General features: G+C 59.5%; 5 protein-coding genes across 5 annotated transcripts; 3 read left to right on the plus strand and 2 right to left on the minus strand.

The window, feature by feature from the left end:
* Positions 1 to 101: 101 nt before the first annotated feature.
* On the plus strand, positions 102 to 1,864 carry B0H64DRAFT_470951 (uncharacterized protein; the record flags this gene model as incomplete). Its single annotated transcript, XM_062807853.1, has 7 exons — positions 102 to 220; positions 311 to 388; positions 714 to 748; positions 806 to 837; positions 892 to 940; positions 990 to 1,056; positions 1,118 to 1,864. Exons 1-7 carry the CDS (start codon positions 167 to 169, stop codon positions 1,862 to 1,864), a joined length of 1,062 nt encoding a protein of 353 aa, XP_062664464.1. The 5' UTR covers positions 102 to 166.
* Positions 1,865 to 2,235: 371 nt separating this feature from the next.
* B0H64DRAFT_314636 (uncharacterized protein) lies at positions 2,236 to 9,237 on the minus strand (the record flags this gene model as incomplete). Its single annotated transcript, XM_062800211.1, has 8 exons — positions 2,236 to 2,762; positions 2,821 to 3,790; positions 3,880 to 3,968; positions 4,286 to 4,401; positions 5,108 to 5,791; positions 5,957 to 8,094; positions 8,299 to 8,977; positions 9,074 to 9,237. 8 exons carry the CDS (start codon positions 9,235 to 9,237, stop codon positions 2,236 to 2,238), a joined length of 5,367 nt encoding a protein of 1,788 aa, XP_062664465.1.
* A 391-nt stretch (positions 9,238 to 9,628) lies between these two features.
* Positions 9,629 to 10,539, plus strand: B0H64DRAFT_382281 (uncharacterized protein). The gene has a single exon (XM_062802857.1). The coding sequence runs from the start codon at positions 9,748 to 9,750 to the stop codon at positions 10,426 to 10,428; it is 681 nt and encodes a 226-aa protein (XP_062664466.1). The 5' UTR covers positions 9,629 to 9,747; the 3' UTR covers positions 10,429 to 10,539.
* A 1,186-nt stretch (positions 10,540 to 11,725) lies between these two features.
* B0H64DRAFT_370134 (uncharacterized protein) lies at positions 11,726 to 12,967 on the minus strand (the record flags this gene model as incomplete). The annotated part of the gene is made up of 2 exons (XM_062802070.1): positions 11,726 to 12,451; positions 12,524 to 12,967. 2 exons carry the CDS (start codon positions 12,965 to 12,967, stop codon positions 11,726 to 11,728), a joined length of 1,170 nt encoding a protein of 389 aa, XP_062664467.1.
* A 211-nt stretch (positions 12,968 to 13,178) lies between these two features.
* On the plus strand, positions 13,179 to 15,021 carry B0H64DRAFT_382285 (xylose isomerase-like protein). Its single transcript, XM_062802858.1, has one exon. It carries the CDS (start codon positions 13,255 to 13,257, stop codon positions 14,635 to 14,637), a length of 1,383 nt encoding a protein of 460 aa, XP_062664468.1. The 5' UTR covers positions 13,179 to 13,254; the 3' UTR covers positions 14,638 to 15,021.
* Positions 15,022 to 15,110: the final 89 nt, after the last annotated feature.

Consider the following 15,110-nt stretch of genomic DNA (forward strand, 5'->3'; position numbering starts at 1 on the left):
GGCTGAGAACTGACCGCTGGCTCAGAAGCCAATGGGGGCGCGGACTGTACAACTATATGTGGGGCATCCCCAGCGATGTTGGTGGCAAGCTCAACCGCACTTCTCCATTCTCTCTCCATTTCGACACAAACCATCTGCAACCACAACTCCCAGTCTTTGATTTACAATGGATCGCGCCCTCGACCGCAGTCTCGACGATATCCTTGGGGATTGGAAACAAGTACGTTAGAGAACTATTAGGTCTTCTCTCGCCCACCGCAATAATCAATTCGCAGTGATTGTCTGGCGGTCAGCTGACACGAGGCTGTAGAACAACAGCAGCAGAGGCCCTCGCGGTGGTGGCCGTCGTCGCGACAGATCCGACTATCCTAGAGATGGTGTCAGAAAGGTACGCACCTACAACAGTCCCGGCAAAGCCTTGTCCCACCCAGTCAAGAAGTACACGAGGGCTCAGATTTGGCCGTCGGGCGAGAACGCGGATAGGTTGATTGAACCCTCTCTCCTCCTCTCGTGTTCTTCCCCTCGATCATACAGCACATGGTTCGAACGACGCAGCTATGCACAAGACACTGTGTGCGCGTGTTTGTTTCGCGGCGGGCTCAATGCACTCGACCTCGGCCAAACCGGATCGGATCGCGACTTGGGGGAAGGTAACAGTTCCAACTTGAAACTTGCCGGCTAACACGCTCCCGATCGTTCATTTGGCGGGACAGTCCTTCAGAGATGACACACCACGCAACCTCGACTCGTACGTATCTCGGATCTGTGTCGGGGTGGGATTGGCAACTGACGCCGTTGTGTTTAGCGAGTGGGTACACGACAAGTTTGAGGACTATGGTACGTTCGAATAATGGCAGTCTCCCTGCGAGGCATTCCTAACGCTGTCGATAGGCAACCGCCGCTCTGGTGCTAGGCGCCGCCACTCTCCCGACCCATCAAGGTACGACAACACCGCCCCACTCCCCAAGACCTGACTCTGACTCCCGCAGCGACGTGAGGGGCAGCAAGCTCAGGGTAGACAACATCCACTACGAACTGACCCAAGAAGACCTCGAGGTACTTTCCTCCATCCCCAATCCCAACCATCACCACGACTGACCCACCCATTTCTCCTCAGGGCCTCTTCTCCCGCATCGGCCCGCTCGTGAGCCTCGACATGAAGTACGACCGCGCCGGCCGATCCGAGGGCACCGCCTTCGTGACGTACGAGTCGCACCGCGACGCGGCCCAGGCCATCCAGGAATTCGACGGCGCCAACGCGGCCGGCCAGCCGATCCGCCTCACCCTCATGCCCAGCGGGCCGTCCCTGTCGTCGCGCCGCGGCGGCGGCAACCCGTTCGACTCGGCCGCCGGCGCCGGCCGCCCGCTCGCCGAACGCATCACCGTGCCCGGCCAGGGCAGGTCCCGCTCGCTCTCGCCGCGCAGGGGCGGCAGGGCGTCGGACGAGGAGGCTGCGCGCAGGGGCGTCGACCGCTACAGACCGCGTGGTGGAGGCGGCAATGCCGGGTCCGGGAGGTTGAGTCGGTCTAGGAGTCCGATTGGCGGTGGGGGTGGCAGACGCCGGGATGGCGGCGGTGGGAGGAGACCTGGTGCCAGGAGAGACGGTGGTGGTGGTGGTGGTGGTGGCAGGGGACGGGGCGAGCGAGGTGGCGGCGCCGCTGGTGGTGAGAGGGGCGAGCGGGGCGGGCGGCCGAAGAAGACGCAGGAGGAGTTGGATGCGGAGATGGAGGATTACTTTGCTGGTGGCGGTGGCGGTGGCAGCGGCAGCGCCCAGCAAGGCGAGGGTGCCGCCGCCGGGGGTGTGAACGGTGCTGCTGCCGCGCAACAGCAGGATTTGGGCGAGGATGTGGATATGATTGAGTAGTTAATGGTGGGTGAGACTGGAACTGTAACTGATGGGGGGTATATGATGATATAAATGGTTTTTTTCTGGGGATACACTGGTGGATCTATGAACATGCACATCTTTGCTGGTTATCTACTCGTTTTGGTGTCACGCTTCCTCGGCTGTGGTGCATGACATGTTGGTGCATGGTTGATATTTTGTCTGTCTCCTACAAGTACTTCATACAACCTCCGATATCCTCCCTATCTTCACCCGACTCTATGTCTCAATGATTGGGAATGAAACTGGGAAAGAATGAAGAAATGGTCTGTTTTCAAAGGCACGCTGTCCGCTGCCAAATAATGCCATACCCAGTTCTCGTGAAAAGTTAAAGACGGGCGAAATGCTGGCTATCGACCTCTTCTTTGTTCCGGTGTCTGCTCTGGAGGGTCTGCCGGGGCGACATCGCAGCGGGCGACGAGATACGAGCGAGGGGCGTCCACCTTGGCGGCCACCTTCCCCTTCCGCGTGGAAAGGAAGACGCCGCCGGACGAGACGGCGCCGAACAGGCCGGGGCAGGAGCCGACGGCGTCGACCGGGGAAGCGCCGATCACGGCACCGGGCGTGCCGAACGCGGCCGTCACCGACTCCCTCGTCTCGACGGGATCCCAGCGGCGGGCCCAGTCGGCTAGCGATTGCTCCCGCGTCGGGTACGCCGCCTCGACGAAGAACTGCACGTGCGATCCCGGGCTGACGATGCTGTCCGCGTTGCCGGAGCCGGGTGGGGCGGCGTCGCTGCCGCCGCCGCCGCCGCCGGGGCCTCCGAGGAAGGATGCCTGGAAGCTGTCGAGGTCGCGCTGGTCGTCGGTCCCGGGCCGCGTTTGGGGATCTAGGGATAGGAGGCCTTGCTTCGCGCCCCAACCGCCGCCGCCGCTCACTGATTCGTGGGATGGTTAGATTCACGGTAAACTTGGCGGTTGCATGGATGTACTCACAAACTTTGTGGAATCGGGCGCCGGCAAGTAGGTACTCATCCATCATCCGTGCCGTTTGCTGGGCTAGTTCCCATTCTACCTTGGGGTCGTAGTTGTCCACGGGTAGCGGGGGTAAAACGCGCAGGCCCACTTTGATACAGCCCGGAGGTATGACGAGAGCCCAGACGGCGATGTGGTGGCCGACCGGATCGTCACCGTCGTGGCTATCGTCCCGGAGCGTGCGGGGCGCCTTGAGGAGTTTCGGGATGATAGATTCTAGCCGTTGCGAGGGCGGAGCCGGCTTTCCGTCGACTTGGATGCTGGACAGGATGTTGCCCAGGCTGCGGATGACCATGGCTGGGAAGGTTATCGGGACGAGGTGGGTGCGCATCGTGGTCGTTCGGCCCACGGGATCGTACCCTTTCCGCAGGTCGGCCACCGGGAGGAAGACGCTCTGGCTTGTCTGGCTGAGCTTTTTAGTCAGGGACGGGGTCTCGAGTCTGTTGGCACGCCAGCGGGACGCAAAGAAGGCGTTCTGGCTACCAGTGGAGAAGAGGGTGTTGGCCAGAGGAACATGGACGGCCAGTTGGCCCGTTTGGCCCGTGTGGGCAGGCTGCCGTTGGAACACGAGCGAGGGCGGTGAATCAACCTGGGCGCTGTGCTCGGGGCCGAAGAGGGACGACGGGAACAGGTGGAGGGCCCGGCCGCGCAGAAGCGAGATGCCTTCTGACGAGGAAAAGGTGTCGATGTGGCGATCATAGCGGGGGACTTTGTCGACGGCGGCGCTCAGCACGGACAGAGTTGCCCCTTGTCGGTCGGACATGCCCGAGGCGGCAAGCAGGCGGGCGACAAAGGCATCATCATTCAGCCAGGCGGCCAGCGACTGCGACACGAGGATGACGGCGGCGTTGTGGGCGGAATCCCAAGGGGGCGGCTGTTTGAGACGGGTTCCCAGGGCCAGCCAATCCTCGACACGGGAGATGGCGGCTTGCTATATTTCAATTTTGCGTCGTCGTTTAGCGTGGGCTCATTAACTACAGGGCAGGTGTTGTCTGCTTTTCTCTCTCTTTTCTTTCTCACCTTGAGCTCGTCTACCGCGCCGCGTGACGGGTTGAGGTTGACTGTCACCGCGGATAAGGGCCATGGACCGCCGGGTTTGGGCGGCACCGCTCGCAAAATCTGCCTCCCCATCGCCATTATGTGTGGCCCGCTCTCCCGCCGAGAACTGAAGTTGAGCTTAAATCCAGGTACCTGTGTACGAAGTTAATCCAGGACCAATCCGAGATGATTTGTGACGTTTGCCAAGGACTGGGTTTGGTGACTTGCTGGTCCAGTGCTTGGCACATCGAGCACTACATAATATTCTGGCTTACACCTCCCCGGGCACTTACAATTCACCTTCTCCCAAACCTCACAACCCCAAACCACATCCCCAAACCACTAGACATTCCAAATTACACACACCACACACAAAAAACACACACACACCAAAACACACACACACACAAAATGGCCACCAACTCCAGCCGCGGCAACCCCATCGCCACGACAGACGGCCCGCCCGCCCAGACAAGCTCGTCGCCGCCCCGCGTGTCTGAGGCGCTCAAGCGCGCCATCCGGAGCGACACTTCCTCGGCAGCAGCAGCAGCAGCATCATCGGGGGACACGGCGGGGCTGCACGCGGCGGGGCAGGATGCGGGGGCGGTGTCAGCTGGGGGGTATGTTGAGAGGGTGGGGGAGGAGGTGAGTGAAGGGAGGGGGCAGGGTGAGGGGCGTGGTAAGGAGGGGAGATGAGTTTAGATTGTAGATTGGGTTGGGTTGGGTTGGTGGAGTGCTGAGTGGTGCTCGGTGGGCGGTAGTAAGGAATATGGATTGCTGTGTAAATTTAGGTTGGTTGTGTGATGGTTTAGTGAACGGTATTAGTGTACGATATGAGCTGCATGGAAGTGCGTCATTCAAGTGAATCCTGGCATTGCTGGTTGTCCTCAAGACATATCTGATAGTATGGTATCATAAAGCTGCTCATATTTTACCACAAAGTAAACCCCGGGCGCCGGGGCCGGGTACATTCGACAACAACCCCCATAACCTATCATATATACGCTTTCTCGCTCATTCCAAACGTCATCAGATAAACCGCCCCATCCCAAGCCCAGCCCAGAGAAAGATCCCGCCGTATGTCCCGCATAGTTAACCAAGATACCTAAGAAAAAACATCCAACGAGCGTGTCCTTCAAGCGCAGCCCATTACCACCTCCACTTCCACTTCCCAACTAAACAACACACTACCTACTACATAACAACACACCTCCCCTTCTTCTCCCTCACCCCATCCACACCACCCCCACCCCCACCTCCACTAGCACCACCCCCATTCCCACCATGCCTCCTCCCCCCCACCCCAAAAGCCGACCGCACGCTGTACGCCGCAACCGTAACATCAGTCCACCCGGCCGTACTCTGCGCATCATCAAAATCACCACCACCACCACCCTTATTCTTACGCCCCCCACCCCTGCGGCTCTTGCTGCGCGTCGACCGCCCGCTCCACCCGCGCTTCTTGGCGTCGGCCACGTTCTTGGCCGCCGACCGCTCCGCCCGGCTCTGCTTGCGGCTCAGGCTCGGCACCCGCCGCGAGAAGCTCGTCGATGCGGACCCGGGAGGGGGCGGGACGGCGAGGAGGCTGCCGGGGGCGAGGTTCGGGGGGCTGTTGTAGATGGGGCCGAGGCGGTGGTCTGGGGGTGGTTGTTGTTGTTGTTGTGGTTGGTATGGTTGTTGGTGTTGGGGTTGGAGGTGGTGCGGTTGTTGTTGATAGTGGTGGTGTTGTTGTTGTTGCGGTTGGGGGTGCTCTTGCGGTGGCGGGCGGAGGATGGAGGCCTGCGTTTGCGGGCGGGGGTGGCGTGGGATGGGAGAGAGGATGGGCGTCTCGGCGCGCCGGTCCGAGGGGTGCCGTTCGGGCGGGTCGAAGGCGCCCGAGACGCCCTTCGGGGTGCTGATGATCAAGGGCATGTCCTCGACCGGGGTACTCATCATGTCGTGAGGCCGCCGCGGCTGGGGTTCATGGATCGTGGCGCGCGTGTGGAATTGTGCCGCGGGAGACTGCCCGCGGGGGCGAGGGAAGGAGTAATGCTGTTGCTGGGAGACGGGGCGTTGGTACGAGGTGCGCCGCCAGCTGTGCTCACCGCCTGGGTGACTGTCGGTTGCTACCCCCGGGAGCGGGAAACTGCCAGATAGGGGCCGTGACGCGGGCGCGAGGTTGTTGAAGGCGGGATTCTGTTCGCTTCCCGGTAGAGGGAAAGACTGGGAAAGCAGTTCGTTGTTGTTGACCGGGGGCGCCGAGTAAGGGTAACCGACGGGGGGGTTGTTGGTGTTAATTGCCACCGGCTGTATCGGCCACGTCCTCGAGACAGAAATACGTCGCACCAAGGGGTCACCGCCAGCTGGGATATCGTTCACAGGCGGGATGGGATCGCTAGGGGTCTGCACCGCGGCCTGCACAACAAGGGTCGCCGGGTGACCACCCTCTGGCGACACAGAAGCGGTCTGGTTCCTCCCCGTGGTTACAGATGCCCCTCCAATCGTGGTCGGGGGCGAGCCAGGTGGCACCATGCTCGTTTGAGATGGTTGTTCAGGATTGCTCGCTGCCCTGGTGTCGCTAGGTTCGCGCGACACATGCCGTCCCACTGGCGCCAGCGCAGGCGAGTCGGGCGGTGAGACGTCGTAAATGTTCTCACCCTCGAGATAGCGCGAGGCCCTGGAGGCTGGACGCGCTGAGTCCCCGTTGGAGGATGGGGTTCCCAGACTCCCGCCGCGCTCATGAGCGCGAGTTTGCGGCAGAGGGGGGACTGGGGGCAACGGGGAACCGGCCACTCCCGGCGGAAGAGCCGGTACGGGGGGAACTGGTGGCATATCAGAGAGGGAAGGGAGTGGTGGGACAGGCGGAACGGGGGACGAGTATCGATTCGCCGACGCCACTGTTTGAGCACGACGATGCTGCTGGTGCATAGAGGCTGACGAGTTCCGCATGGCTTTCCGGTCCGCACTTTGTTCGGTCCCCTCCCCAGCGGATGCTGGGCCTGAACCGGTAGGCGGCAGAATAGATGTGTGGCGGAGGAATGAAGGTAAATCACCCGGGTCGTCTTTCTGATAGGGGGGTGGCGGCGGGACCCAGTTGTCGGCGTCGCTCTCGTGAGGATGCTCGGCGCGGCCGTCCGCCCTGCGATATACGATATGACCACTGGTAGTTGCCGAGGGGTGTAGTCGGCGAGTGTTGGCTGCTGCGGTTGCTGCACGGCGGAGCGTTGTCCCTGACCGCGGGCTTGCATGTGCATATGGCGCATCCAATGCTTCTTGCTCTTCGATCGATTGCCCCTCGGTTTCCTCGCCCGCGACCGTTTGCTCGACACTCGGATGGGGGCCCCCTCCAATGCGGCGAGGAACAAGAGGGTCATCTTCGTCACCTTCCGGCTGCGTGGGCGCCTGTGTAGGCAGCGGCGGGGGGCGAGCCGCACTTGTCGCGCTGCGCATGGCGCCGGCGTGACGGCTTCCCCTATTCTGGGCAACTGTCCGTCGACGAACGATGGCAACCTCGGTCGCCATGTCCCGGTGCTCTTCTTCAAGCACCTCCGGTTTGTCTTCCGTCCCGACCTCGATGGTGTACTCCGTAGTGGTCCCGTCCGTGACTCCATAGTCAAAGTCCATGATGGTGATACGGCCGCCATCCACGAAGTCAATCCCCTCCTCGTCGGTCACCGAGATATTTGGCGCGACACCGCGAGCAGCCACTAGTAACCGTTCCTTCACGCTCGACTCTGCAAAGTCCGCCACAAACTTGACCGTGTTGACGCCCTCCAGCTCGCCGATTTTGGAGCCCGCAACAAAGGTGTTCCGGAGCTTGTCGCATAGAATCTGCCATTGCGGTACCCTCGCGGAATCGCTGTTTTCTTGTAACCTGACACTCGAACGAACGGACGGACCACTGTTGTGGCGGGAGAGCCCGTTTGCGTTAGAGCCGTTCTCCGCGCTGGCGTTTGTAGTTTCGGGCACGGCATCAAGGTCCTCGGGTACGCCATAAAGCCAGATTTCCTTCCCCTGAAAGCCGGCCGAGACGAGATCGCCGTAATAGGATGCGGCGGGCAACGTGCAGGGGATCAGCCGGGCTTGCGAGTTCGGACTGGGCACTGGACCCGTGAAATAGGTTGTCCCGTTCCGCAAATCGTCGATGCGCACCGCCCGGAAAGTCTCAAAGCTCCTGTCATAGGTGAAGGTCCAGGCAGCTTCGTCGTACTTGCCATTCTGTATTAGCACCGCGTGGCTACAATCGCGGCTCGTGTTCGGAAACAGGATCGACGTAGTCCAAAGCGCGCTGATGTTGTCATCAGCCATGTGGCTGCCGGGATCGTAGTAAGGAGCAGTGAGGATGACCGTGTTAGGTTGGGACGCTTGCACTGTCGTCCCGAGGATCTGCGTCCCATCAAACGAGAAAGTGAGAGCATCCACACCGTCGCACTTGACCGCGCGCCTGTCGGTAGCCAGTGCCCCGGGGTTTATAGACGAGACTTCGATGCCGCCTTCGTAGGCCGCGGCCAGAACGGAACCGCAGGGGGAGAGGGCGATAGCGCGGGGGCTGTGGTCCAGGATCATCGAGTGTGTTCGTTTCGGCGGTGTCTTGTTAAGGTCGTAAATATCCACCTCCATCTCGGTCAGCAAAACGGCAAGCGTGGTGCCTTCGTCATTGATGCACGTCGCAGCCGGGCGTCGCAGTATCTTGAACTCCCTCTTGACGGCGATCTCGAGCGCGCGGAGGTCGATGACATGTATCCTCGACGAGTTGTAGGCAAGAAGATGGTGGCCTTTTGGCGAGGCGCTGAACTGGATGCCTTCGCCGCCCGGACAGGATGAGGAGCTGATCGAATTCGATATCACTTTGATCACGGTCTGGCTGGGACGGAGGTACGCCTCGAACAGGTTGCGTTTGACTTCTCGAGCAAACAGGCGGCGGAGTTTGGGCAAATCATCGTCGCCGGTAACCTGCGGGGGGCCGCTATGGCTCATACCATACGAGGGGCAATTCGCAAGGTGATGCGCGTAGAGGTGGGCTTGCTGCGCGACGCTCCTCCATTTCGAGTTGAGCAGGGCCAGCGACGCGAAGCCATTGGAATCCGTGGCCTGCAGTATTCTATTATATCGGGTGAGTATGCGAGCGAGGGGGAGACATCAACCCTGAAGAGTAACGACGAGATATAGAGATAGAGATAGAGAGATTGGCGCATACTGTTGAATGATTTCGTCGGGAAGGCGCTCGAAGGCTGGTGGCTCGCTGTCGTCAAGGCCATCGGCGGCGTCGGGTATAATAATGGGCTTCTTCTCGATTGACGACCGCCTGCCCTCGCTGACGTCGGCGACAACGCCGGTTACGACGACATCGGGTTCCGTCATTTTGGACGACAAAGCCCGGGGCTGAATGTAATCACGGCAGCCGGTTGTCGAGCCGGAGAATGTATCATGGACCGGCGACGTGGCTCGCCATCGGAGAAAATTTGGTGTTACGGGATAGGTGGACGCGGGCGGGAACACGAGGGATGGACGGGATGGACGGGATGAATGGACAGGTGGATGGGATGAAGGAAGACTCGGCCCCCCCTCGAGGGATGGCGGTTTGGCGCTGCCCCGTGTTGGCGCTGCAGTTGGCGCTGATGAAGGGTTGATGCTACTGTAGCGCGGCACGACGGCAGCACGGCAACGCAGCTGGTTTAGAATATGGACGCAACGCCGCAACGATTGGATGGTCAGGTTTGGATGGGCAGGCACATTTGTTGGGGGCAATCTGGTCTGAAGTGTATCTGAAATGCCTCCTGAAGTGCGTACCCGACTGATGGTAACTTTTAGGGGCGCAGGGCGTTGGCAGCAGCAGGCTGCAATCCTTGGTGGGACTTGGTGCTTCACTGCATGAGGTGCGCCAAGCCTTTGAAAGCCACCCAAGGCGCTAACTTTTCCGTGGGTTCCCTCTCGCTCTCGTCGCTCCCAGGTCCCGCTGAGATGGAACTCCCGAACTCACAACCCAGCTGGGATCCTCAAGCTGGCTGGCTGTGGCGACGAACTGGCGCGAATGCACGGTGCTGTTGCAAGGATCGGGCAAGTGATCGCCCTGCATGCGCGGCAAAATCAAAAGTCGATCTGAACAGGGCATGTTCGCCGCCCTCAATACGGGTATTGAAGCTGGCTGATGATCCTCGTCTGGACCCTCCCGGGAATGATTTCTGGAATGCACACCGACCGACCGAGGCTCGCTCACCCCGAAGTTCCCTTTTCCAACGAGCTGATCGAGCCTCAGCCACCATCATCGAGAGGGCGAAGGCGAACCCCCCTTTCTTCAGAAACACCCGCCCTTTGTTTCTTCGCCTGGCTACCGCGACGGCCCCCAAATCGGACAGTGCCCAGACTGGCGCTTCGTTGATGATTGAGCCCGGGAACAAAAATAGCAGCAGTGTGCCCACCATGGGTTGCGCCAACCTGTCTCATTGGGTGGCGCTGCTGATGTGGATTGGGCAGAATACTTGTGGAAAACAGGGATCAAGAAAACACAAATCGATTCCGAGCCGCAAGCACGGCATCTTATGCGCTTGGTAACACGGACTCGGCGGCGGTGTCAGGCCTGGGTCCACAACCCGGGCGCCTTTTGTTGCGCTTTCTGGTGAATGTGCTCTGTGGACAACGTGACAACGAACAAGAATGGGGATCGATCCTGTCGCTCCAAGCGGGCCGTTGCGGGGGCATCACTGGGCATTTGACCCTAGTCCGAGAAATGGAGCCGAATGCAACGTGATAAAACAACGAGTTTGCGAGTTGCGGAGTTGTTCCGCTAAAAGCTCTCGGAAAGGCAACCCGACCGTTCAGCTGCAGGGTGGCAATGGACTCTCGATCTTTAAATTCGGCTGCCTGCTGGGTGTCATCAGCTTTCAAGCAATGCGTCAGCGCACTCCGGACCGATATTGATATTGGCCCCAACCGAATTATCGAGAAAGATGGATCCGGCCGGAGATCAAATTGATCAAATTGATTGCCAGTGTGACTGATGAGGAAGGTCATGAAAGTCAAAGAAGAAGAGACTAACAACGCAATAACTATCTGTTTGTTCACGGAGACGTTGACCACAATCACTGTGTAAATTTGTAGCTACCAACCTTGGCCGTTTGCCGTCCCAAACGCTTAACGACCTTGCTGCTTGTGTAGTTAGTTGGGTATGAGAAAAAGAGTAAAACAAACAAGAAGAGGTACTTGGTATGTCATGATACGTTGCCAGGGAGGTCTGTGCCTCCATATCACTTACATAGTCCAAAACCCCACCTCCAGAACTTTTCCCTGGTCAGGACATCAATCATTGAACTTCGAGATGAACCATGTCGTCCGTGCTCCGATTTCAAGGTCAGCGCTAGCAAATAACGAGAGGGGCTGTCAGATCGTCTCAAGATTTCGACTGTGCCGTCCCGCCCGCTCCGTTTTGCCCAAAGTTAAAAGTTCCAGGTTTCATGTCAGCACTCAAGAGGGCAGTCAGGGTTGGGGTTGTGATTACACTTTCATCCCCCATCTTCTCGAACACCCTTGCAATCATCGAGCGAGATACTAGTTCGGTCTCAACCGGTTCCTCACATCCGCGCTCCGGCCGTAGCCTTCCAGGCCGCTTTTCTAGTCATTCCGTGGTAGCCTACTAGGTAGGCATGGTTTCCCTTTGTAGGTAATCAGTAGCAGATGGCCCGGCGAGCCCTAGTATATCAGTATACGACAAGAATATATCTAGACCAGCAGCAAGGTCGTGACTTGCAACGCTAATTCATCCAATACTTACGAACCATATCAGGCCGAGAATTAATCACACCACGTTACAAATGAAAATATTACCTCCGCAAGAGCTGTAACGGGCCTGCTATTACATTTTCTTTCCACCATTACACCCCGTAACTGCATCTCCCGCGGCATCCCCCCAGAAGTTTACGGGAAACTTGGCTAGCTCCCTAGTCAGGGGTTGGCGAGCGCGGGGGGGCGGTGGCGCGGCGAACTCGAGCTCTTCCCGGATGGGGGCATACCTAGCCAGATTATCGCCTCCGAAGCGCTTTTTCAGCCATTCCTGACGCAGTCTGGGATTGGTTTCCCACGCGGCCGGAATCCAACTGCCGAACTCCTCTAGCCGGCTCTTCCAGTAAATCCGCATGGGGTTTGGGGGGAGCGTCGTGCCAGCGTAGGGTCGTCTCTTGTGTGTCGTCTCGGCGTCGACGACTGCGAAGTTGTAATCGATTAACACGACGCGTGGAATCGTGCCGGGCTGCGCTGCCGTCTGGTCATGGGCGTTGGGAGGGGCGTGGACGATGACGTTGCGTGCGGCTAGATCCTGCTGGCTGATGCCCTTAAACCGCAGGTTTGCCACGCCATCCAAGATTCTGGCGAGCACCTCTAAGCGGTATACCTCGCTAAACACGGCGGCGGTGGGTGTGGGTTCGGCACAGAGCTCGCGAATGCTCTTCCCCGGGATGTACTCGATAAGGATGAGGCGCACCGAACGGGACTGCGGCGGGGTTGTCTTGCCCATCTGGAGGCCGACGGTAAAGGTCCATGACCCAAAGTACTTGGGCGCAAAGGATCCGGCCTGGCCAACGGCCTACAGATGCTCGTACGCGAGAGCCTCGCGGGCGTAGTCCTGTTCGGCAAACCGCGTGACATCGCAGGGTACGCTCGGCACGTCTGGGTGGGGAAAAGAGTAGTACAGCGGGTCGTAGATTTTGGCCACTGCCTGGATGGGACCATGGCCGACCGGGTCCTTTGGTTTGATGGTGCAGAGGGCCAGCTGGGCGCCTCGGCCGTCGACGACGGCGAGATCGCGGGTCACAGATAAGGTGTGGATTCGCGGGACGGGCGGGTCTTCTGTCTCGAGCGGCGGGTTGGCCATGACGATCTCGGTCTGCTTGAGGGTCCGCAGATCAAGCTGGGACACCATAGGCCGTCGCCCGGGGCCGTAGTCTCGTCCGCCAAAGGGAGCGGGCGGGACGTGGCTCTTGATGTCGACGGTGAAGCCCGTTCGGTAAGGGCAGGGGGGTTTGTCCGGGTCCGCAGGCGGGCTCCATGGCCGGAGATCGGGGACCACTGGTTTGGTCGGCGACGGCGGCGGCGACGGCATGGTAGGCGGGAGGCGTGTCAGTGTGGGTGAAGTAAATTGAGTGACGCCTCCGGCCTCCGTCGCCGGCGCCGTTTGTAGGTAGGAGGTCGTTAACGGAGGCGGCTCCGGTCCGGGATGGTTTAATTGGGACCCCACCCATTCTCACGTGACTTCGTGGCGCGTCTGTGTTACCGCGCCTTCACTCTCGAGTCAAGCTGTGGATCCTCGGCACCTTCGCGAGTCAACTCGGATTAACGAAACCACTTTCTTCATATCCGCAACAACCACAATCAGTTGACGTTTTTACAATGGTCCGACAGTCGGCTCGGAAGGTAGCCCAGGCGATGGCAGCGGCAGTTGAATCAAAAACCCCTGTCGCGAGAGCAGTTGGTGCCTCGGGGGCTTCGGTCAAGACCAAGGCCAAGATTGAGACGACCAAAACGAAGGTTTCCAAGCGCAAAACTACTCCCAGCGAACCGGAACTCAACGGCGAGGATGTTGAAAACATTAGCCCTGCCGAAGACAAGAAACCTGCCCCCAAAAAGCGCAAAACTACCAAGAAGACCGCCGAAGGCACCCTGCTAGCAACCCGGACAGCTGTTGCGTCGCTCAAGCGAGAGATGCATATTGGAGCTCATGTCTCCAGTGCCGGGGGTGTCCAAAACTCGATCGAGAATGCCACCCACATCGGCGCGAATGCCTTCGCCCTCTTCCTCAAATCCCAGCGGAAATGGACCAGCCCGCCGCTCGCAGACGAAGCCAAGACCCAATTCCACGCCATGCTCAAGCAGCACAGTTACGACGCCCGCAAACACATCCTCCCGCACGGCTCGTACCTCGTCAATCTCGCCCAAGCCGACGAGGCAAAGGCCACCCAAGCCTACGACAACTTCCTCGACGACCTGCAGCGGTGCGAGGCGCTGGGCATCACGCTGTACAACTTCCACCCGGGGTCGACGGGGGGCGCGACCATGAAAGAGGCGTGCGGGCGCATCGCGGCGCAGCTCAACCGGGCGCACAAGGCGACGGAGACGGTGGTGACGCTGCTGGAGAACATGTGCGGCAGCGGCAACGTGGTGGGGTCGCGGTTCGAGGAGCTGCGCGACATCATCGCCCTGGTCGACGACAAGGCGCGCGTCGGCGTGTGCATCGACACGTGCCACGCCTTCGCCGCCGGCTACGACCTGCGCACCCCCGCGGCCTTCACCAAGACCATGGCCGAGTTCGACTCGGTCGTCGGCATGAAGTACCTGCGCGCCTTCCACCTGAACGACAGCAAGGCGCCCTTCGGGTCGCACCGCGACCTACACGCCAACATCGGCACCGGCTGTCTGGGGCTGCGGGCGTTTCACAGCATCATGAACCACGAGCCGCTGCAGGGGCTGCCGATGGTGCTCGAGACGCCCATCGACGAGAAGGGGCCGGATGGCAAGACGGTGGAGAACAAGCAGATCTGGGCGGACGAGATCAAGCTGCTTGAGAGTCTGGTCGGGATGGACGCAGACAGTGCTGAGTTCAAGGAGAAGGAGAAGGAACTAAATGCGAAGGGCGCTTCGGAGAGGCAGAAGATCCAGGAGCAGGTCGATAAGAAGGCCGAGAAAGACGCCAAGAAGGGGACGAAGGGGAAGGCAAAGGGAAGGAAGAGCAAGAAGGACGAGGAGTCGTGCGACTCGTGCGGTGAGAGCGATTGAACAGACTGGGCAGGATTCCCGTCGTTTGTGTGTTTGTGTGTTGAGCTCGTGGAGGACTGAGCAAGACGTGTACTTGTATGTACAACAACAAAACTTGTCTCCTGGATAGGGCGGAAGCTAGAGAACAAAGACTGATACTCAGTGGATATCGAAAATAAATAATAATGAATACCCAGCACAAATCCAACCCTCGCATCTCATATTCATGACTGTCTTTACCAAAGGATATCATCGACCTCGAACCATAGCAGGGAAAAGAAGAGACAACAATACGAAAAAAAAAAGAAGTCAGTCACAAAAACCCACCCAAACAAAACCACGCCTACCTCCTCTTCTGCGCCCAAGCCTCCACCTTCCCCATCAACCCCCTCAACCCAACGCCCCTCTCACAATTCCCCTCCAACCACCCCTCCATCCTCTCCCTCACCGCCCTCATCCCCTTCAGCACGGGCATGACCCCACCCTCCTCCCCC

This window comes from Chaetomium fimeti, assembly GCF_033439085.1.
Source record: "Chaetomium fimeti strain CBS 168.71 chromosome Unknown B0H64scaffold_1, whole genome shotgun sequence".
Taxonomy (NCBI): domain Eukaryota; kingdom Fungi; phylum Ascomycota; class Sordariomycetes; order Sordariales; family Chaetomiaceae; genus Chaetomium; species Chaetomium fimeti.